A 23,413-nucleotide genomic window follows, 5' to 3' on the forward strand; every position below is an offset into this window, starting at 1 on the left:
AGTCACGACTAAATAAATATATAAAATACAACCACCATTTTGGTTTTCTCAACAATTGAATTAGTATACGAGAAATACTCTTCTGAGTAAGGAGATAGTTGAATTCTAAGTTATAGAGGAAATAAATACCTTTAAAGGAAGGTGTGGGCAGATTCCGTACTTGCCCGTCCTGAAGCTAATACACACATAAGATGGTTCGCGATGAAGAGGCGGGAAGCAAGGGATTGGTTGGGTAAGGAGCAAAGATAACACGGTAATTATTGTGACGATAGTCAAACGAATACATGAGGAGAGATTGGTAACATTATTTTGTCTTAATTATATTGTATGAAGTATTGGCGAAAGCCTAATATTAAATAAACGTTGTTTTTGTTTGTCTTATTTTGACTATGGAACTGATACTGATACTTGTCATAGCAGACCTGCCTACTTTAGATAGGAAAATAAAAATCGTAGTTTTCAGGGCTAATAAAATCGTAGATATTTTAACTACCCTTTAAAAAAATCACCGGAATTTTCGTCTGTTTTGATAGATATCAAATTTTAAAAAACGAGAAAAAATAATTGGAAACGTAATAATGATGGTGATGGTGGTATAGTGGTAGCGGTGGTGGTAGTAAGATAAATGATATGGTAATATTATTATTATTATTATTATTATTATTATTATTATTATTATTATTATTATATTATTATTATTATTATTATTATATTATTATATATTTTTATTATTATTATTATTATTATTATTATTATTATTATTATTATTATTATTATTATTATTTATTATTATTATTATTATTATTATTATTATTATTATTATATTATTATTATTATTATTATTATTATTATTATTATTATTATTATTATCATTGTTATTATTATTGTACGTATTGGTGGTATTACTATTGTTGTATTTTTTTTTGGTGGTTATTAATGGTATCAGTTTATTGTTTGGTCCCATTTGCCATTATTTTCCACTTTCATGTATGTGGTCATCAAATTGTATGATTAATTGGCGAAAGCCTAAGATTGAATAAATTTTGTAATATCGTATGGTAACCATCATTGTCGACGACATCGTCGTTGTCATCATAATCATCATCATCATCATCATCATCATCATTAACAACAACAACAACAACAACAACAATATTAACAACAAGTACAACAATAGCAATAAAAACAATATCAACATCATCATACAATTTCCGTCATCGTCTCCACAACTATCATTCTAACCAACAGCACCACCAAAACCACTACCATAATTACCCCTCACCGCCTCGTCTTCCTCCTCCTCCTCCACCACCACCACCACCGCTACCACTATTCCAACCACTACCACCACCGGCACAATCATTCTGACCACCAAGACAGCAGTAAAAATTATGCAATTTGAGCTCTGAATGAAACTCGAGTCATATCGCTGTTGTTGCTTCTCCATGAAAACTTTAAGGTTACTACGTACTACTGAAAACCAGAAATATGTAAAAGCAATATTAATATCGCCGTTGAGGGATTAAAGCATCTCTTTAATTTTTCGAGTGAAGGAAATGGACTTGTATTGTCAAGGTGTTGTCGCATTATGTCTCGTCGCTTTATTTTTTAGTTGTATTCTCTTTCGTGATTCATTTTTGATTACGTTTGGAAGAATTAAAATCTACTGGTATTGTCATTTCATTGTGAATGTGATTATTGGTGGTTGAAATATTTTTTGTTTAAAGGCGAAAAAAAAAATCAAAAAAATTTTTTATTAAAAAAAAAACAAAAAAATAAAAAATAAAAAATATATATCATATATATATATATATATATATATATATATATATATATATATATATATATATATATATATATATATATATATATATATATATGACCGAATCCTCTTTGCCCCACCACTGTAAATAGGCTAGAACCGCCACTGAAACCTATTAGTGCATGGGCCAGTGGGCGAAACCCTCCCCCCCCTGGGGGAGTTTTCGCCACATGGTTTTTCTGAAACAGCAATATATCTTGAGTATTAATCCGGGTGTTACCGTTTTTCAAGTGTCATTTACGAGAGTTACGGCCCTTGAAAGGTCATTAGGTGCAATTTTTTGTGAAATCGTTTTTGTGCATAAAATGGTTGTTTATCACCTTAAAATTGTTTCACATACAATCAATAATGGAATTTTATTGTAATTTCTCATTTTTTGCCTCATATCATAAAATATTTTACAAAGCCATATAGCGTTTTAAAATCTTTGATAGCCATTTTCTCTATAATTTGACAAAAAAATCTATTACAGTGTACTTGTTTCCCTTCAGGATGAATAAACAAGAGGGATTGTGCACTAGCACAATTCAGGCATGCTTCAAGGACATATAACACAAATTAATCCGGGTGTTACAGTTTTTTCAAGTATCATTTACAGGAGTTATGGCCCTTGAAAGGTCATCGGGTGCAATTTTCGTGAACTCATTTTTGTGCATAAAATGATTGTTTATCACCCTAAAATTGCTTCAAATGCAATAAATAGTGGAATTTTATTATCATTTCTCATTTTTTGCCTCATATCATAAAATACTTTACAAAGCCATATAGCGTTTTTAAATCTTTGATAGCCATTTTCTCTATAATTTGAAAAAAAAATCTATTACAGTGTACTTGTTTCCCTTCAGGATGAATAAACAAGAGGGATTTTGCACTAGCACAATTCAGGCATGCTTCAGGGACATATAACACAAATTAATCCGGGTGTTACAGTTTTTTCAAGTATCATTTACAGGAGTTATGGCCCTTGAAAGGTCATCGGGTGCAATTTTTCGTGAACTCATTTTTGTGCATAAAATGATTGTTTGTCACCCTAAAATTGCTTCAAATGCAATAAATAGTGGAATTTTATTGTCATTTCTCATTTTTTGCCTCATATCATAAAATACTTTACAAAGCCATATAGCGTTTTTAAATCTTTGATAGCCATTTTCTCTATAATTTGAAAAAAAAATATATTACAGAGTATTTGCTTCCTTTCAGTGATACATAAACAAGAGGAATTTTGTACTAGCACAATTCAGGCATGATTAATGGCATATAACACATATACATTTGTAACATTTGACCTTGCTGTAGCAAAGAAAGCTTACGATATTGTCTGGCAAAACCCACAGCTTTACAAAACAGTCATTATTCACCTGGGTGTCTTTCACACCATAATTTCATATCTTGGTGCCCTGGGAAAGCTCCAAAGTGGATCTGGTTTTGAAGAAATTGTGACTGAAGCAGGGCTATGTGCACATGGTTCTATGGATAGGGTTATGAGTGGAAAGAACTACAACAGGCTATACGAGTGCATGTGTCTGTTTTGAGGCTCTAGAGAGGCTTCTGCTTGCAAAATTTGAGCAGGACACGGATTCAAAACTCAGTAAAGACCTCATGTCTTACATAAAGGAATTCACCGAAGGAATTTCAAGCCATACAGCTAATAAAATTCTCCAGTCAACTGTGTATGCTGAGTTATTTTCCCAGTATGAAGCCTTCAAAGACAGTGTCCGCTCAGGAAAGTACGGAAAAACTGCACAATACTGGATCCAATACATGGACAGAGTTTGGCTTCTCCTCCAGTTTCTGCGAGCTACAAAGACAAACAACTTTCTTCTTCATATATCTTTTTTAAAAGAACTGTGCCCACTGCTTTTACCATGAATCACCACAATTATGCCAAGTATCTCAGTGTATATTTTGTGTCACTAGCCGACCTGATTCATTCCCACCCAGGGGCAGAAGAAATGTTACAAGATAATGGATTTAGTGTCTCCAGATCAAGGATGCCTGCTGGAAGAATAGCAGTTGATATGACCATTGGACAAACAATAAACAAACATGCAAAGACAAAAGGAGGTATTGTTGGGTTCAGCAAGAGTCTTCCAAGCTATTACCGTTGGAGTGTAACAAGACACAATCGAGCAGAATATGTATCAGCAACCCAAAGAATGATCAGCAACAACAACTGTATAGATATAGACACCCACAAAGAATTGAGCCTTGCAGAAAAAAGACAAAGTGAAAAGCGAGTGCAAAAGATCCTCCAGGCATTTTCAGCATTTATCAATCCCTTTGAAGTTGAAGATGGTCTGGTCAGTCTAGCTTCAGGAATAAAAGTGCAAGAGGATGTTGCTGATGACCTGTTAGCCGTGGAAAAAACAGGAAAAAGATTGTTTGAAAGTTTTGTTGAAAACAGACTGAAGGAAAAGACTGTAGAATTTCACAGGCCATTAGAAAGGAACAAGACCAAGACATTTGCATCATTGAGGAAAGTGGTAACGGTGAAAAAAGACATGAACGTGGTCAAAATCAAGGCACAAAGAAATTTATTTGGCCAGCTTCTTGTTTTGTCCCAAGAGCAGAGTGTTGATCTTCAAAAAGTTCTTCAATATCCTCTAACACCTACTCCATGGTCGCTGGCTTCATCAGATGGTTTACCTCTGAAGACCAACAAAGCAACTCGGTTGCACAAGCTCACGCCTGACAATTCATTAATGTTCGAGGATTATGCAAAAACAAAAAAAAAACAAACACCGTTTACATTGTTGATGGCAATGCACTGTTACAAACTCTGTCAGCAATCCCAAATACATTTGGTGAAGTAGCCAAACTTACATTTTCCTCCTTACCACAAGCAGCTTGTGTACACTTTGTGACTGATACTTACATAGAAGATTCAATCAAAGGTTGTGAGAGATTGAGGAGAGGATCTTCTGAAGATAATGCATACTTGTTAAGAGGATCTGCAACAACAGTGCCAGACGTTGGAAATCATTTCTCAGCTGCGTTGATAACAAAAGATCCCTTATCAGGTTTCTCCTCAAGGAATGGGAAAGTAACGAATATGCAAAGAAACTGAGAAACAGGGAAATCTTCTTTGTCTGTGAAGAGAGATGCACCTTACTTTACAGTGACACGGATGAATTTACCACAGCTGTACCTTGTCTAGATCTCTACTCATCACAGGAAGAGGCAGACACACGAATTATACTGCAGGGTCAATATGCTTCCCGCCAACCAAACTGTGAAACAATTGTTGTCAGATCACCAGACACGGATGTCTTCTTACTTCTCCTTTCATTCTCAGAGACAATTGGAAAGACCCTGATTTTTGATACTGGCTGTGGCAACAACAGGCGACAAATCAATGTCTCTCAGATAGCAAAGACTTTGTCTAAACAGATATGTGATGCATTACTTGGTGTCCATGCATTCACAGGCTGTGACACAACAAGTTGCTTTGCTGGGCAAGGAAAGCTGAAAGCTCTAAAATTTCTTCAAAAGGAGGAAGATCTTAGAATTCTGTTCTCCAGATTTGGAACATCAGCAGCTGTTTCGAGTAATGACTGTCTCATGTTAGAGTCATTTGTGTGCAAGCTGTATGGCAAAACCTCATGCACAAGTGTCAACAAAGTGAGGTATGACATAGTTCGCCAGCGTTTCAAAGGAAAGAAAGGTACCATCTCATGCAGTGATGGAATTGATCTGTGTCAGATGCCTCCTTGTAGTCAAGTATTGTCACTGCACATATCAAGAGCCAACTTTCAAACTCTCATTTGGAGGAATGCAGTGTGCCAGAATCCTAGCATTCCAAAACCAGAGGATAACGGTTGGCAGAGAAATTCTGCAAATGAATTGGAAGTACAGGGGTTCAAAGATGCTTTCATTCCAGATGAGTTGCAGGAAATTGTGTATGAAGAAAGCTGCACCAGTACTGACGAAGATACATATGCCGAGGATGGTAGTGATAGCTTTGACAGTGATTTCCTTGACGACACTTCAGAGGACGAAGACGATTTTGCTACTGATGATGAGGATATGTAATAAATTGGTGAGCAGTGCAAACTGTTAAGGAGTAAAGCATGTTTGCAAAACACATAAGGATATTGTTTTTTGTACTTACTGCATCTTGAATCAAGAATCCCTTTTGAGTATCAATTATTCTTCATAATATAACAATGCGATTTCGTTCAAAAGTCTTCGGTAATGATGCTTCACTTGGGTTGTGAACAAATTAGTCTTTTTTCATGATATATCTATTGTTTTTACCACACCTTCAACTTACTTTTAAATGTGACAACTGGACATCAATACCATGTTTAAAAAGAATGAAAATTATGATGAATTTGGCATCCCACAAAGTGGAGAAAAATTTAAGGGTTGCGTACACTTTTAGTTTTTCCTGTGACGTAGAAATATGAAGGTTGTTGTTGAGGCTTGGGCCATAGCTTTCTTCAGTGCTACATTTTTAATGAACATGCTGTTTTTGGCCATATTAAAAATAATTTTTGTGTAAAACACTGAAATAGCCCATAAGTTTAGATATGACACTTCATGAGATTACTGACAAATTGTTTCAACTTTCTGTGAATCTATATAATATTTACAAATTGAAAGCTTGTGCACATAGTTTGATAGTATATTCAATTTCCTTCAGTTTGATACCCAATTTGCATATATTTTAATTAATATTGTAGTCTCCAGAGCCTTTGAAAGAAATGTTGTCTCTTTTTTGCAAGGGACACAACTCACTTTTTTCAAAGAGCCATAACTCTCTTAAATGACACATTTTTACGGTAACAGTGGAATTTGTATGGCCAATAAGTTCTATTATTTGAAAAACATAGTGGCATAAACTCCCAAAGGGGGGGGAGGGGGGGTCCCAGTGGCCTAAGCACTATATGTGTAATCATAGTACTATCATTTCTCTTTCATTTTGTTAGAATTTGTAACGTTTATGGTTGATCTTGTGTGCAATGTAGACTTTTTTAAAACATGATCTTCCAAAAGGGAAGTAACAAGTCAAAACATACACTATAATTTTGACAAACAATGGCATTTTAATAAAATTACTTGCGTTCATTTCATTTGAAGTGAATGTGAATCTAATTCAATCAGTAACGAGTATGTCCCCCGTTCGCTCCAATCACAGCATTGCATTTCCAATGCATGGAATTGCTCAATGTGGTCAGCTGGTGTTGAGGAATGTTATCCCAAGCTATTCTTATGGCGTGGAACAGTTGTTGGCGGGTCTAATGAACGAACTTGGCGGTCGATTATGTTCCACATATGTTCTATCGGATTTAGATCGGGGGATATTGCAGGCCATAGGCTGATAACGTTCACATTATTTGCTGCTATAAAATCCCTTGTTACACTAGCTCGGTGGGATGGTGCATTGTCGTGTTTAAGTGAAAATTTAGGATGTTCATGTAAAAATGGAATAACATGGAGTTGTAAAATGCGCTGGATACCTTGCACCGGTTAGGGATGCATTTACTTGAACTAGAGGTGTCCATTATCTCTGGTTATTCCACCCCACACCATGACTTGTCCATATCCTCTGGGGATTCCAAGACACAAGAATCGTGAAATCACTCGTGTGATCTTCGGTAACAACGTTACCTACCGTCATTTCTTTAAATCACAAAGCGTGACTAATCTGAGAAGAGAACAAATGACCACGCATGCCTTGTCCAGCGCAGAAGAGCACGGGCCCACTGAAGACGGACCAGCCAGAAGAGAACAAACGACCACGCATGCGCTGTCCAGCGCAGATGAGGACGAACCCACTGAAGACGGGCCAACAGGTGATGTGCTCTTAGAAGTTGTCGCATCAACGGACGTTTGCGATAATTTCATGCTCTCTAAGTCTGCAACGAACAGTGTGTCGACTAATTCGTGTACCTGGGAACTTTAGCGCAGTTTCAGTCGCCGTCCTAAAACAATCCCGTGCGTATAAAGCGGTCCTCACCTTGTGACAAGCGGTCCCATTGGTTGAACTATTGAATACAACTCACAATTTGTTTTCTTTTGTTGCCAAAGACTGGCATTTTGACGTCATTTTTTGGTCAGTGTCAGGCCATAAGTTAACGAAGGCTACGATGACACTGACCAAAAAAAAACAAAACGTCAAAATGCCAGTCTTTTGCAACAAAAGAAAACAAATCGTGAGTTGTATTCAATAGTTCAATCAATGAAATAACTTGTTTCCATGAGCTCTACTAACGACAACTCACTAGACGCTACCCAAACCTAAAAAAATGACGTCAAATTGCCAGTCCTATAGATAGTATGCAGATGACGTCACTCAGGCCTTTGTTATTGTTTTTGCCATCCGCGTTTGTGAGTTGTTCTCACTAAACTGTATTAACCAGACTATAAAAGTTCATGGTTACACAGAGTTTGTGTGTTGGTCCGTTATACTTCCGGATGGCAATGTTGTGAACTCCTTGGCCAAGCGCATTCTATCTATAGATAGTATGCAGATGACGTCACTCAGGCCTTTGTTATGGTTTTTGCCATCCGCGTTTGTGAGTTGTTCTCACTAAACTGTATTAACCAGACTATAAAAGTTCATGGTTACACAGAGTTTGTGTGTTGGTCCGTTATACTTCCGGATGGCAAAATTGTGAAGTCCTTGGCCAAGCGCATTCTATCTATAAGTTTTCGATGGCTACGCTTCATAGCGGGATCCCTTGCCTGTGCCTGGATGGACTCTTAGGTCATGTAAAAAAATAAAAAAGGCACATTTATAGATTGCTCGTGGAATCTTCTGGTCCGTTTTTGAATAATTAAAAATAAACGAGCTTTTATATAGCAATATCCACTAAACGTGCTCAAAGCCCTTATAAGGGGTCCCTGGCCAAAGCAACACTTAACGTGCAGGAAGAGACATGACGCCTGTTAGGCGATAATTCAATTTTTCGGACAGAGACAACGCTGTTAACGACCAGGTACTCATTTTACGCCTGAGTACGGTGACAGAATGTGAGTAAAGAGCCTTATCCAATTGTAATAGAATGACCATTCTATCTAATGTTATTTGATTTTGTACTCTATTACTCTTTACTACTTGTCGCTACCATCACTATTTAAATGTATGCAAGTAATGCAAGACTGTGTGCCTCTGTGGTTGATATCAACATTCCTTTACTCGTGTGTGTTACTATGACCAATAGTACACTGTGTGTTGTGTGTTAAGCCCTTACACAGGTAGTCCCTCGATGTAGTACTATTTTTATCTTCGGCTGGGTGTGACTTCTGGCCGGATACTATATTTTTGTGTGCTTTCTTTCATCACTTCACATCGTTATAACTTCATTTTAACAACTATGATCATTTACAAATTTATATCACTAATTCTGGCAAATCATAAAACATTTACTCTTTAACTCTGCAATTCACTATGATTGATTTTGTAGCATAACTCTTTAGTTTAGACTTATTCGTTCCTTCATACATGTCCCATGTTATTTGCATTAATTTGTTTAAATCATGAAGATGCACACAACTCGATCGAGTTTACTCACTTCAGTCTACGCATCACTTTACCTGGACCAGTGACGTAGGTGCTTTCCCTGACGTCCGCGCTAAATCTATTTTTAACTGCTATAGCTAATATTATGGGATTATTCTGCCATTGATTCTTTTCATTCATTCATTGATCCATTCATTGCTACACGCCTATAGAATACGATACAAAAGAATGATCTGTTCCATTGTTCCTGAATAAAGACTTCATCATTATACATACTGGCCTTTGTTGTTTGATCGCCTCCACTACCCTGGAGTGGATGGGCTAGGACTCGGGTAGACTATGGTGTCTCCGGACTTGACTGTGGTGTGTGCTCTTCGCTCATGAAATCAACTCCCTACTTCTACTTCTGACACATGAAGTCATGCTACTACTATCACTAACAGTAGTACTAAACTGTCACTTCATTGTCTCGATCTATCTTCCTCACTTGAGCACCACCGCCGCAGTTACAGTCTGGAACTCTTAAGTCGATTCGTTCCAATTCCAAGTGGATGTCTGACTGATGAATAAATAAGCAGGTCTCCAAAAGGCTGTGGCTTCTGAAATTGAGATCCTGCTCGCAGCGCCAAATTTGTAATAGAGTCAGACAACCGGGTAGCTGATGCCGGCGAGTGTGATAGAGGCAACCGGGTAGTTGATGCCGGCGAGTGTGTTACTGATGGAGACAACCGGGTAGTTGATGCCGGCGAGTGGTAGTGGTAGTATTGGCAGAGTGTAGAGGCCGTGGTGGGAGTGAATGGATTCGGTCCCGGGGCGACTTAAGAGTTCCAGACTGTAACTGCGGCTGGTGGTGCTCAAGTGAGGAAGATAGATCGAGACAATGAAGTGACAGTTTAGTACTACTGTTAGTGATAGTAGTAGCATGACTTCATGTGTCAGAAGTAGAAGTAGGGAGTTGATTTCATGAGCGAAGAGCACACACCACAGTCAAGTCCGGAGACACCATAGTCTACCCGAGTCCTAGCCCATCCACTCCAGGGTAGTGGAGGCGATCAAACAACAAAGGCCAGTATGTATAATGATGAAGTCTTTATTCAGGAACAATGGAACAGATCATTCTTTGTATCGTATTCTATAGGCGTGTAGCAATGAATGGATCAATGAATGAATGAAAAGAATCAATGGCAGAATAATCCATAATATTAGCTATAGCAGTTAAAAATAGATTTAGCGCGGACGTCAGGGAAAGCACCTACGTCACTGGTCCAGGTAAAGTGATGCGTAGACTGAAGTGAGTAAACTCGATCGAGTTGTGTGCATCTTCATGATTTAAACAAATTAATGCAAATAACATGGGACATGTATGAAGGAACGAATAAGTCTAAACTAAAGAGTTATGCTACAAAATCAATCACAGTGAATTGCAGAGTTAAAGAGTAAATGTTTAGCTCGTAATTAGTAATCAAAGGCGTTAACGTTATGGCTGTATGAAATATTTAAGTAGCAATTATTAAGTATACAGAAGAACCAAGTAGATTTAGATGACTCAATGTAGGTGGCTAGAAAGCTATGATTTGCCAGAATTAGTGATATAAATTTGTAAATGATCATAGTTGTTAAAATGAAGTTATAACGATGTGAAGTGATGAAAGAAAGCACACAAAAATATAGTATCAGGCCAGAAGTCACACCCAGCCGAGATAAAAATAGTACTACATCGAGGGACTACCTGTGTAAGGCTTAACACACAACACACAGTGTACTATTGGTCATAGTAACACACACGAGTAAAGGAATGTTGATATCAACCACAGAGGCACACAGTCTTGCATTACTTGCATACATTTAAATAGTGATGGTAGCGACAAGTAGTAAAGAGTAATAGAGTACAAAATCAAATAACATTAGATAGAATGGTCATTCTATTACACAAGGACTCAACTATTCTCTGAGCGAGGCTCGAACCCAGGACCTTCCGATCCGAAAGCGATTATCATACCACTAGACCACATAGCAGCACGAGGCTTTTATAATCAAATTTCTTAACTTTGGGCGCGTCTCATTGAGTTCTTTATAGTTTTTATAAAAAAAAAAAATAAAAAATAAAAAAAAAAAAAAAATTTATTCTCTATTGTCTTCTGGCACTTTTCTACTCACTTCATATCTTGTTATGGTTTTTATGAGATCTTACTATGAATTGTATTTACAATAGGTTTAGAAACTGTGGTCAAGGTTTTACTTAATTGCTAACAATCAACAACAATCGATCACTAGTCTTGAGATCGATAAGATAAGTGTGGGCGTAAGGGTGTGACAAACACGCTAAGGTTACTACTGCGCTTTTCCTTCAATTCTTCACGCATGAACAGTTTTGACCTTTTGGTTTATAATGAGATAACCCGGAAGAAAAAGCCCTGGCAACACCCAGAAGTCCCTCGGATTCATATCCATAGTGAACATTTTAGTAATTGATTGGAATACTCGTATCGATATATTTCAAAATGTTGTTTGTTGTTTTCTACTACAAGATGCCCTTATAAAATCTTAATACCTTTCTGAAAATTAAACATGCAATATTTTTGTTCATGATAGAATAACTCTGGAATTTTGAAGGGTTATTATGCATTATTTTTTTGACCTTATTCGTTTATCTGCGATACCAATACTCAACATCATTAGCATACGACGAAGTTCATTTGACTACTAAGTTTCCCAAGATGGCAACCAGTCCTGATACCAGAAAATAACAAGAGGGAACCTCATATTTCATCTAATGTAAGGTTTTTCGTCATTATTTCACCCCCATCACCTGTTATCCATACAATCAAAAATGGAACAATCAGTTGCTCGTTCGAGTAAACAGCCCAGTGAGTTTATAGTGGGTTTGAAATATAGACTTGTTAGGAAGATTGGCAGTGGTTCCTTCGGTGATATTTATTTGGGAATTAACATAACCAATGGTGAAGAAGTTGCTGTGAAACTCGAATCGACCAAAGCTAGACATCCCCAACTCTTATATGAAAGCAAACTTTACAAGATCTTACAAGGTGGGGTAGGCATTCCACACATTCGTTTCTATGGTCAGGAGAAAGATTACAATGTTCTGGTTATGGATCTGTTGGGACCAAGTTTGGAAGATCTGTTCAACTTCTGCTCAAGAAGATTCACAATGAAAACTGTTCTTATGCTTGCTGATCAAATGATTGGCCGCATTGAATACGTCCACAATAAAAATTTCATACACAGAGATATAAAGCCTGATAATTTTCTAATGGGAATTGGCAGGCATTGTAACAAAGTCTTCCTGATTGATTTTGGTTTGGCGAAGAAGTTCAGAGATAGTCGAACCCGCACACACATCCCATACAGAGAAGATAAAAATCTAACAGGTACTGCCAGATATGCCAGTATCAATGCTCATCTTGGGATTGAACAAAGTCGCAGAGATGACATGGAATCTCTTGGTTACGTCCTCATGTATTTTAATCGTGGAAGCTTACCATGGCAAGGTCTGAAAGCCAACACGAAAAAGCAAAAATATGAGAAAATCAGTGAAAAGAAAATGTCCACGCCAGTTGAAGTTCTCTGTAAAGGATTCCCCGCAGAGTTTGCTATGTATCTAAATTACTGTCGTGGTCTACGCTTTGAGGAAGCTCCTGATTACATGTATCTTCGTCAACTTTTCCGTATCCTTTTCCGCACACTGAATTATCAATATGACTACACATTTGATTGGACAATGCTTAAACAGAAAGCTGCCCAGGTAGCTCAGTGTGCAAATACCGCTCAAGCAACTGGACGAGAATAAATTCAAAAAGTTAAGTGAAAATGTAAACAAAACTGTTGCGTCTCCAATGAAGGAGCCAAGAACTGTGTTACTTCTATGACTTGTGAAAGTGTATAGTATTGGAAGGACTTCAACACACTGTATGGCCAATGAATGAAACACAAACAAATTATTTTTTCTCAAGAGCCCTATATTAAACAGATCACAAGGAAACGAGTCTTTGAGAGCAAGATCAACATCAGTGAATTGTAACCAAATATCCTCTTTCCTTACTGATGTGAAAAATATTTATTTTCTTGAATGTGACTTGTACTCATAGAAAGGGTGTGTACATTTTTTGATTTTTTTTTTATGTGAGAGTGTTGTTTGATCATCACTCAGTCAATCAATCAATATTATTATCATGACAACTTAACCTCATTTATCTGAATAATTAACATTATTTAGTCAAAAGAATGCATTTCCTTTAAAAAACATGATATCAATACATATACTACTTTTTAAATGTGCGATATGCTATGACATGAACGTTGATTTGATCTTGTCCTCATGTATTCAGTTGTTAAATAATTTTGATTGTTTGTAGTTCGCCGTGTTGATATTTGAATGTTTGATTGGTTTTATATTGAATGAAACTTAAAAAAAAAAGTATTCACTTATTATTTCTAGTTTGACTGATGGACAGAATTTATTTTGGTGTTTTGTACTGATTTGGTAAAAAGCTTTTCAAAACAAGTGCTTGTACCTACTTGTATCTTTAAATGACACAAGCTTTTTTATTTTTAATGAAATGGTACGGTAAATGAAACCTTCAGAAACTAGGAGCTAAATTTTAGTGTGTATATTTGTAGGCGGCATTGGATGAAAAAACATTCAAATTAAAAATCTTGAGATGATTGATTGAAATGTTTCAAGTTCAAGTTTACTTTTTTTCTCCCCACTCTACTAAAGTCATTGAATCAAGTTAAATTTGAAATGATTTATTTCCCATTTAGACTGGCATTGCCCATTATTGATGAGCGTTTGTTGGTTTGTTAATACACGTGCTATACCCTCCCTTTGTGTTTCTCTACAGACTTTTTTATTGGGCATTTAGAATTTTTTTTTGTTTTGTTTATCTTGTGTGTATGTGTGTGTGTGTGTTTTAAGTGTGTGAGTTAGTGGGTGTACATACGTGTGTGTGTATGTGAGAGCGCTTGCGTATATTTGTGTGTGTATGAGAAAGAGAGAGAAAATCAGAAAGAGAAGAGTTTGTTTGTTTGTGTGTCTGCCTGAGTGTGTATGAGTGCTATTAACAGAGTTATTAAGACAAATTTCAATCATGGGTAATTTGAAGGTTTCCTGAAGTCCCATTGGGTCCTTAAGATGTCACGTCACAAGGGAATGGAGAGTTGTAAAATTGATACAATAGATGACTTATCGCCTCAAATTCAAAACTGTGTTAATTCGTGATGATTCTGATTTCTATGTAGAGGCTGAAAATTGCCTTTGTTATAAAAGACTATGACAAATGGATTAAATTTGGTTGTCATATCGAGGACAATGGGTACAGTTTCTTGTGAGGGGAGATAATTCAAAAGTTTATTCTTCTGATAATGTTAATTTGATATTCACTTTTCAGCGTCTTGTTCATTGTGACAATAAGAATATTATAGCAGATGAGGTGGTGGCTCACTTTTATGTGAATCCTTTGCTATACTGGTATAGTTGTAGTCATAGGAGGCATTTCAGTAATAAGTTGACATAGAAAAATAAAACCAGGTTGTATTTTTAGTATAGTCATCTGATTTGAACACCTTAACCAAATCTGAAAAAAATGATGAAAAATTATTTGACTGTTATAATCGTCATTCAAATGATGGATTTAAAAACAAACCCATATTGTCAAACTCACATGTTTTTGACAAGATGAGCATCAGTTTAATCAATTAATATTTGAAGGATGACTTTTCTGTCTAAAATGCTAGACAATATTTTTGGGGTTTTTTTTTCTGAGTATAAAAGAAATTTTAATTTTGATTTTTTAAAAATTACATTTTTATCTGTTTATAATGTTTTGAAGAATGGCATTTATTTTGTGTCAGTTATTATTAGACATCATGTAAGATAAACCAAAGATAAAACTATTTCAGTCATGATTGTGAAATGTCATCATAAGATAAGGTATGGGCAAATCAAACCTGACTAGATAGATAATGATGTAAGCTTGTTTAGATTGGACGCCTCAAATGTTTTGGACTATCTAATGTCACAACTGAGGTTGCCAAACAATTGAATCAGTTTTAAAGATAAAAAGAAATTAATTGAAGTCATCTCATCAATGACATGAATACAGGGTTCTTCTATTGTTTTCTTTCTTTGTTGATTTGTTTCTCAAGTTTTTAATTTTTTTATTAATTTTTTTTTTAAATATATATTTTTGAAGAAAAAGTGCTCCGTTTTGTTGTTAACTAGATTTAAATTGTGACAGTTGTTATCAAATTGTTCTGCCATGTGATGATTATACATATATATAATGACCTGATGCTTTTGTCTCCTTGCAGAAATCATTGTCAGGCACATTTGAGTTTTAGATAAATTTTAGAAATATGAAACAATTCTATGAAATATTTTCCACCTGGAGCCAATACATATTCTCAACAAGCCATGGCCACTTTATGATAAACTTTTAAACCTGGCAAGAATATAATGTTGGCCTCCATGTAGAAAACTTCTTGTATGGCGTTTCTTTAATGTTTCTTAAAATTATGTTGTTTTTTCTCTGTCGCTCCCTAATTTCTACTGGCTTCCAGAGTGAAGTTTTCATCAGTTTCGCAGTTTTCAACATTTGTGATGAATTTAGTGACTTTATTCTTTGAATGTCTTACCATTTTTTAGTTTTAATTATGGGACTCAACTTTTTTTTGCTTCTTATTATCCAGACAATTAACAATGTATGACAACCAATGTTTACCCTAATTCAAACTGGTTAATACTATCATTAATGTCAGTTTTGGATAATCTTTTATTTTTTCCCCATCTTTTTTTTTTTTATAGTGGTGCTGAAGTGATCTTAAAATAAAATTATTGCAAGCGCCCCCCCCCCCCCCCCCCCAAAAAAAAAATAAATTCTGATGGCATTTCTCCCATCTCTATCTGGATTAAAGATTAATTATTTTTTTACCATTTTTATTGTTTTTGTTATTGGCTGTAGAAGGGTTTTTAGCCCAAAACGTTTTGCTTTTAATAGTTTGTTTCTTGTTGCAGCTGTCATACTTTAGTATAAATTTACTGATTCAAAGCGAATATTAAACTGATAGAAGCTGTGGACTGTCAAAAGTAATGTACCAAAAATCAATCTAAGAATTTTTTTAAAAATCTAAAGTCCATAGCCTCAAGCAGTTTGGTATTCATTGTGTCATAATGACTGGGATACGAAAACAGACATTGCCATTAGTCCTGTAATGGTGTGGCCAAATTTTTATTTTCACTCATTTTCTCCTCACATTATTTATCTGTTTTATAACTGCCAAATATCTCTCCCATGATGTGCAGGGAAGTCACTCTTTTCTGTGTATTTCAACCCCCCGCCTTCCCCCAACCCCCCCCCTCCTTTGCTTGTCAATTCTTTGTCTTGGACTAAGAGTACTTGCCTTTGTTAGATCCCTGGCCAGAGTCCTTGGCTGGTGGGGAAACGGTCAATGGTTTTTTATTTACCATGGCTATCACTCCCTCTCTTGTATACTGTTATTATTTTTGTTTTGAAAATAATATTTTGGAAACATTTGAGTCTGTTCCTCTTAGTGGGCTCCTGTGCTTTTGGCTGGATAGGATTTAAATGATCTCAAACTACGTGCACTGTTTACTCTTGGAATCTACTTCTCTTCTCTATTTGAATCAATTCCCTTTGTCTTACTTTTTCTCATTGTTCTTTTAATTAGAGATCAGACCTATCATTTTTTTGACTATCACATTTCCTTACTTTTTTACATTGTGCTGAAATGACCGAAAAGTAATGTAAATGTTTGCATCGTAAAACTTCTATAAAGACAAACAAACTGCCAAACATATTCCATTCTCACTACCAAGAGAGAATTAAAGAGGAATGTAGCTTAGCCGTTCTCGCTGGCATGGTGAAAATGGAGATGAGATTTGAAGGGGAGGTTTTGAATACTCTTAAAGGGATAAATTAAGTATGGGGTAGTTCTGGATGTTATAGGGCGGCAATTGATTGTTGATTCGCACTTTGTGTCTGATTTTATTTTGGCTTGACTGTATTATACTAATGCTCTTTAAATTCTGTGACAATCTTGATTCTCTCTTATGAAGGTACTCGTTTCATTATATTAATACCGGAGAGGCATCAATGTTTAGACAGCGGGTGGTTGGATGGGAGCATCACCCTTGAATCATATACCTATGATGTTCGCATGGGTGTACGATCCGATAGTGAAGTCGTTTCTTCTTCTCTTTACTAGCCTATCCTGCTTCTTTGGTTTGTGATTGTATTTTTGACAGGAGATATTTTTTTTTCTGTAAATCTTCTGCCTGTCTGTTCTTGGTTATTTATAATTTAGGTTATGATATCTTTAGGTTATGTTTTTGATTTACATTTGTACTATTTTTGTTAGATTGCTTGTTTTTTTTTGTTTCAGCGGTCTCTCATATAACCTCAATTGTGTTGGAAGAGACCTAAAGCAACAAACAAAAAAAAAAAAAAAAATGTTTAGACAGTGAATGATTTATAATTGTAATTGTAATAGTAATAGGTATAATATTTACTATTTCTGGTTAAGATCACTGTAATAATAACAGATGCCTTAACTTTTCTACTCACGTTTATTTATAGCCAGGGGTTTAATCATATGTGACCAATTGTCTCTGGGTGGGGTTCCTACCTCCCATAGTGGGCAGGGAGGTACTTGCTATGTCTTCTATCCCCCTTTATCTGTTTTCCAATTGCTGTCTGTCTTTGTCTTGGAGTGAGATTGCCTGGTTTTGTCCTGACCTTGGCCAGAGTCTTTGGCTGGGAGGGAAACAGTCGAATGTATAGTTATAGTTTTGGGAGATGATATTTTTTTCCTTGTAAAGCATCTCTCTGTTATGTACTGTTATTCTTTTCATTTTTAACATAAGACTTGTAAACATTTGAGTGTATTCCTCTTAGTGGGGACCTGTGCTCGTGTCTGGATGAGACTTTTAGGTATCTCAAACTAAGTACATTGACGGTATGCTCTTGGAATCTACACCAATTCCCTATTTGTACCACTCCCCTTTGTCTTACCTTTCTTGGGTGCTTTAATTGTAATTCTAGAACTTTTTACTATCCCATATTCTTCCTTTTTACTGGTATGACCTAACTGTGTTGCAAGCGCCGTAAAACCCTTAAAAACAAAAACAAACAAACAACCAATTGTCTATATCCAGTATTATTTCGGAGTGAACGAGGTGATTGAGAGTGAAGTTAATAATAAAATTATGGGAGGTATTTTTTCTTCTGGTTAGAACTAAAAGCAAAAGATGTTGGCACAGGTCTCCTGTTTTTGGCTATACTGTGAAAATTCAATTTTTCCCATCTAAACCTTCCGGATATTAACCCGTTTTGAGACGATGGGTCACATTTGCAGATGGTCTTAATAATGTTTAGGGATTTTGAGTTTTAGTTCAATTAAACTTTTGCATATATATAGATTCAATCGTTATGAATTTTCGTGTCGATGGAGCCGATGTGGATGATGTCAATAATGAAATGAAAGTGGCGACTGTGACTTAAATGTTTATAGCATATCTTGTGTGTGTGTGTGTCTGTTTGTAAATGGTGTCACTTGTATATATTATAGTGTAATGAGTATGAAATTTTGGATTGCTTTCGTTTATGTTTTGTTAATTTTTATTTTTGCACAAGATATTTTTGGACTAATGATATCAGTTATCAATCAGATTAATAAATAAATTCTTATTACAAAGCGATTATAAATATATTAAAGTGTCTTGCTCTAGTTTGCCTAGGTACCGAAAAGACAGGGCATATTTTGGACTAAAATTTTACAAAGCTTTGGCATGCATTTTTTTTTCCAGTCTCCAACCACTGGAAATTATCTGTTACTTTTAAGTTTAAGTCTCGAACATAATCTTTTCAGTTCAGTAGTGTAGAAACGGGTTTTATGCTAATTGTACTATTTTTTTGCATGATATTGGGACTGTTTGGGATACAAAGTGGTTCAAATATGATATTGAAAAGGCAGTGGGTATTGAGTGTCTACTTTATTATTATGTCTTGCGTTTCAAGCCTTTGGTTACATGCATAGTCTTGTTTAGTTCATTGTATCTCGTGTGAATGAAGGTATGGCCCAGTCTGTCTACTACCATTTATCCAACTTTCTTAATAGTAACATTCTCGAAAAACATAAGATTTTTAAACGATTTTCAGGAGTACAAACAATACAGCTTGGTAGTGTTATTGTCACTACTATATAAAATGTCGTAAAATGTATTTATGATCCTCTGCAACACCAAAATTTATATAGGGTATAACGCAACTTGTTCCCTTGTCCTGTTCATATTTATGGTCAATCTGATATTATCTCAGAATGAACTAGTTGGAAGTAATTTGATTTATACCCTTACATGACCAGAATTAGGAAGTCTAGCTCAGACCTCTATAATGTTTGACAATATTGCCACAATCGTTTTACTCTTTTCGTCCTCATTTTGCAGTTTATAAGCCGATTGACTTTAAAACATGCAGTGTGAAAAAGTTTTCAGATTGACATGAAATGATGGGTGAAAAAATTTTCGGATAATTTTATTGGCTGCTAATGCTAATTCTGTCGGTTGATTTATTAAGTTTAAGAAACAATTGACTCCTATAAAGTCATGTCTTTCGATTAAAAATGTTATAGGATGACTTTAAGATGTACTTTAAACATCAAGTCTACCTGGACATAAAACTGTTTTGAGACGATTGGTCACGTACTTACTTATCCGAACCTGTGACCTTTGGTCTTGTGCCATGACGTAGAAGTTAGACGTCTTTTTTAGTTGTCCCAGTTGACTATACAGTGTAGACGATTGGTCACATGATATGCATTCTTGGAGAACTGAAAATGAAACGTTCAATGATGTCTTAAAGAGAGTGTATTAGGGAATTGGACAAGTGGCTAGTTTACCTCTGGGCATGATGCATGTGATGATTATTATGTTTATGTCTGTCGGTATGTACATGGTTATTACTCTTTCATTTTGGTAAGACAAGACAAATCCTGAAACACATTTTGAATGATGATGGTGGTAAAAGTTTTTGTTTAAAACAATGAATGTCATCAAGAGTCCATCTCGTATAAGTATAATAATAATGATGATGAAAATGAAAATGATTGTATATTTAAATCAAGAAGATACAATGTCCTTAAGTGTGTTTTATTCTGTGTATGAATAATGATTGCTTCTGATTGTTGAATTCATACAGACTGTAAATAAAGTTGTCAACTGTCCAAATATACAATATTTCTAGTGTTATCCTATTTATATTTGTTGAAACTCCCCCCCCCCCCCTCCTTAAACTCTATACCTGTATTCCAATATACTTTCTGTCTTTGTCTTGGAATGAGATTACTTGGTTTTGTCCCGGCCCTTGCCGGAGTCATGGCTTGGAGGGAAACAGTCAGATGCATACTTATTTTGGGAGATGGTATTTTTTTTCCTTGTAAATCATCTCTCTGTTATGTACTATTATATTTGATATTTTGAATCGATCATGAAGCGTTTGAGTGTGTTTCTCTTTGTTGGATTTTGCGCTTTGATGAGACTTATAGGTGATCTCAAACTAAGTACATTGGTGGTTTGCTCTTGGAATCTACTAGATGGGGTTCCTAGCCTCCCATAATAGGCAGGGAGGTACATACTGTTTCTTCTATCCCCCTATGTCTGTTTTCCAACATGCTTTCTGTCTTTGTCTTGGAACGAGATTACTTGGTTCTGTCCTGACCCTGGCTGAGAGTTGGGAGGGAAACAATCAAATGTATAGTTAGTTTTGGGAGATGATGTTTTTTTCCTTGTAAATCTCTGTTATGCACTGTATTATGTTATGTTTTTGTATTATACTATATGATTTGTAACATTTGAGTGTGTTCCTCTTCATAGGGACCTGTGCTGGTGTTTGGATGAGACTTTTAGGTGATCTCAAACTAAGTAAACTGATAGTGTGCTCTTGGAACCTACACTTGTTCCCTATTTGAACTATCCCCTTTGTCTGCCTTATTCTTGGATGCTTTAATTGTAATTCTAGAACTTTTTACTATCCCATTTTCTTCATTTTTTGCTGGCGCTGATATGACCTTAAAGTGTGTTGCAAGCGCCGTAAAACCCTTAAAAACAAATAAACAATCTTGGAATCAACATCTGATCCCTATATATGTTCCCAGTTCCCCTTTGTCTTACTTTCTCTTGGGTGCTTTAATTGTAATTATAGAACTTTTTGCTATCCTATTTTATTCCTTTTTACTGGCGCTGATATAACCTAAATGTGTCGCAAGTGCCGTAAAACCCTTAAAAACAAACCTCTGGTATGCACTGCATTATGTTTGGTTTACGTAAGATAATATATATAATTTGTAAACATTTGAGTGTATTCCTCTTAGTGGGGACCTGTCTTTGTGTCTGGATGAGACTTTTAGGTGATCTCAAACTAAGTATGTATTTTGATAGTGTGCTCTTGGAATCTACACATATTCCTTATTTGAACCAATTCTCCTGTCTTACCTTTGCTTGGGTGCTTCAATTGTAATTCTAGAACTTTTTACTATCCCATTTTCTTCCTTTTTGCTGGCGCTGATATGACCTTTATGTGTTGCAGGCGCCGTAAAACCCTTAAAAACAAACGAAAACTGGATGGATTCTTGACTTCCCATAGTGGGCAGGGAGGCACTTAACCCTGTTTTCCAACATGCTTTCTGTCTTTGTCATGGGATGGGATCACTTGGTTATTTTCCTGATCCTGGCTAGGACTAGGAGGGAAACAGTCAAATGTATAGTTAGAGAGTTTTGGGAGATGATCTATTTTTGTCTTGTAAATCATCTCTCTGTTATGCACTGTGTTATTTCTTTTTTACATAAACGTGATTTGTAAACATTTGAACGTGTTCCTCTTTGTGAGGACCTGTGCTTGTGACAGGATGAGACATTTAGGGGATTTCAGGGGGGGGGGGGGGGGGGGGGGGGGGGGTTAATGTGTCTTCTAATCCCCCTATATCTGTTTTCCAACATGATTTCTGTCTTTGTCTTGGAATTAGATTACAGTGTATTTGGTTTTGTCCTAGCCCTAGCCGGATATCCTTGCGGGGAAGGAATCAGTCAATTGTATAGTTAAGAGTTCTGGGGGATGATGTGGTATGTCTTTGTCTTGTTAATCATTTCTCTGTTATGCATTGTATTATTTCTTCGTGATTTGTAAACATTTGAGTGTGTTCCTCTTAGTGGGGACTTGTGCTTGTGTCCTGATGAGACAATTTCGGTGTTATCATAATAAGTACACTGATAGTTTGCTCTTGGAATCTACACCTCTGTTCCCTATTTGAACCAATTCCCCTTTGTCTTACCTTTTTCTTGAGTGATTTAATTCTAATTATTGAACTTTTGACTCCCATTTTTTTCCTTTTTACTGGCACGGATATGACCTAAAATGTGTTGCAAGTTGCAAGCGCAAAACCCTTGGAAACAAACAAACAAACCAGTTCGGGAGGGGTCTTTTGCCCACCCAAGGTGGACAGGAGGTCACTTGCTGTAACTTCTATCCCACTTTATCTGTTTTCTGAGTTGCTTTCTCTCTTTGTCTTGGAATGGGATCACTTGGTTTTGTCCTGGCCCTTGCCAGAGTACTTGGATGAGAGGAATATAATCAAAAGTATAGTGAAGTGTGTATTATTCACAACAATCTGTCTAACTTTGGAGAAGTGAGACCTATCACTGAATTTGGCTGGATAAAAGTATGTGACGTTAAGTGCATTCGTCTCCGAAGTGTTGATCCGAAAATAAAACAATCTAAAATATGTGAGCAGATACCTGAAACTCTAAATCAATTCAGTCATGGATATCATAGGCCCTGTTATCAAACATTTACCAATCTAAGGCAACTGGGTGGGGATCCTGACGGAGGTAGGCTACATGCTGTCTTCTATCCCCCCATACCCGTTTTCCAATTGTTTCCTGTCGTTGTCTTTGAATGAGATTACTTAGTTTTGTCCTGACCCTGGCCGGAATTCCTTGGCTGGGAGGGAAACAGTCGAATTTATAGTTATAGTTTTGGGAGATGATATTTTTTTCCTTGTAAATCATCTCTCTGTTATGCATTGTATTATGT

At 36.1% G+C, this 23,413-nt stretch overlaps 1 protein-coding gene across 1 annotated transcript; it reads left to right on the forward strand.

Moving 5' to 3' along the window:
• Window positions 1-11,888: 11,888 nt before the first annotated feature.
• On the forward strand, window positions 11,889-20,562 carry LOC144957959 (casein kinase I). Its single transcript, XM_078889517.1, has one exon. It carries the CDS (start codon window positions 12,121-12,123, stop codon window positions 13,096-13,098), a length of 978 nt encoding a protein of 325 aa, XP_078745643.1. The 5' UTR covers window positions 11,889-12,120; the 3' UTR covers window positions 13,099-20,562.
• Window positions 20,563-23,413: the final 2,851 nt, after the last annotated feature.

This window comes from Berghia stephanieae, chromosome 12 (assembly GCF_034508935.2).
Source record: "Berghia stephanieae isolate SIO BIC M18660-M18661 chromosome 12, UCSD_Bste_1.3, whole genome shotgun sequence".
NCBI lineage: Eukaryota > Metazoa > Mollusca > Gastropoda > Nudibranchia > Aeolidiidae > Berghia > Berghia stephanieae.

Coding starts and splice junctions, on each gene's coding strand:
- LOC144957959 (XM_078889517.1), top strand. CDS start 12,121: ATGGAACAATCAGTTGCTCGTTCGAGTAAACAGCCCAGTGAGTTTATA.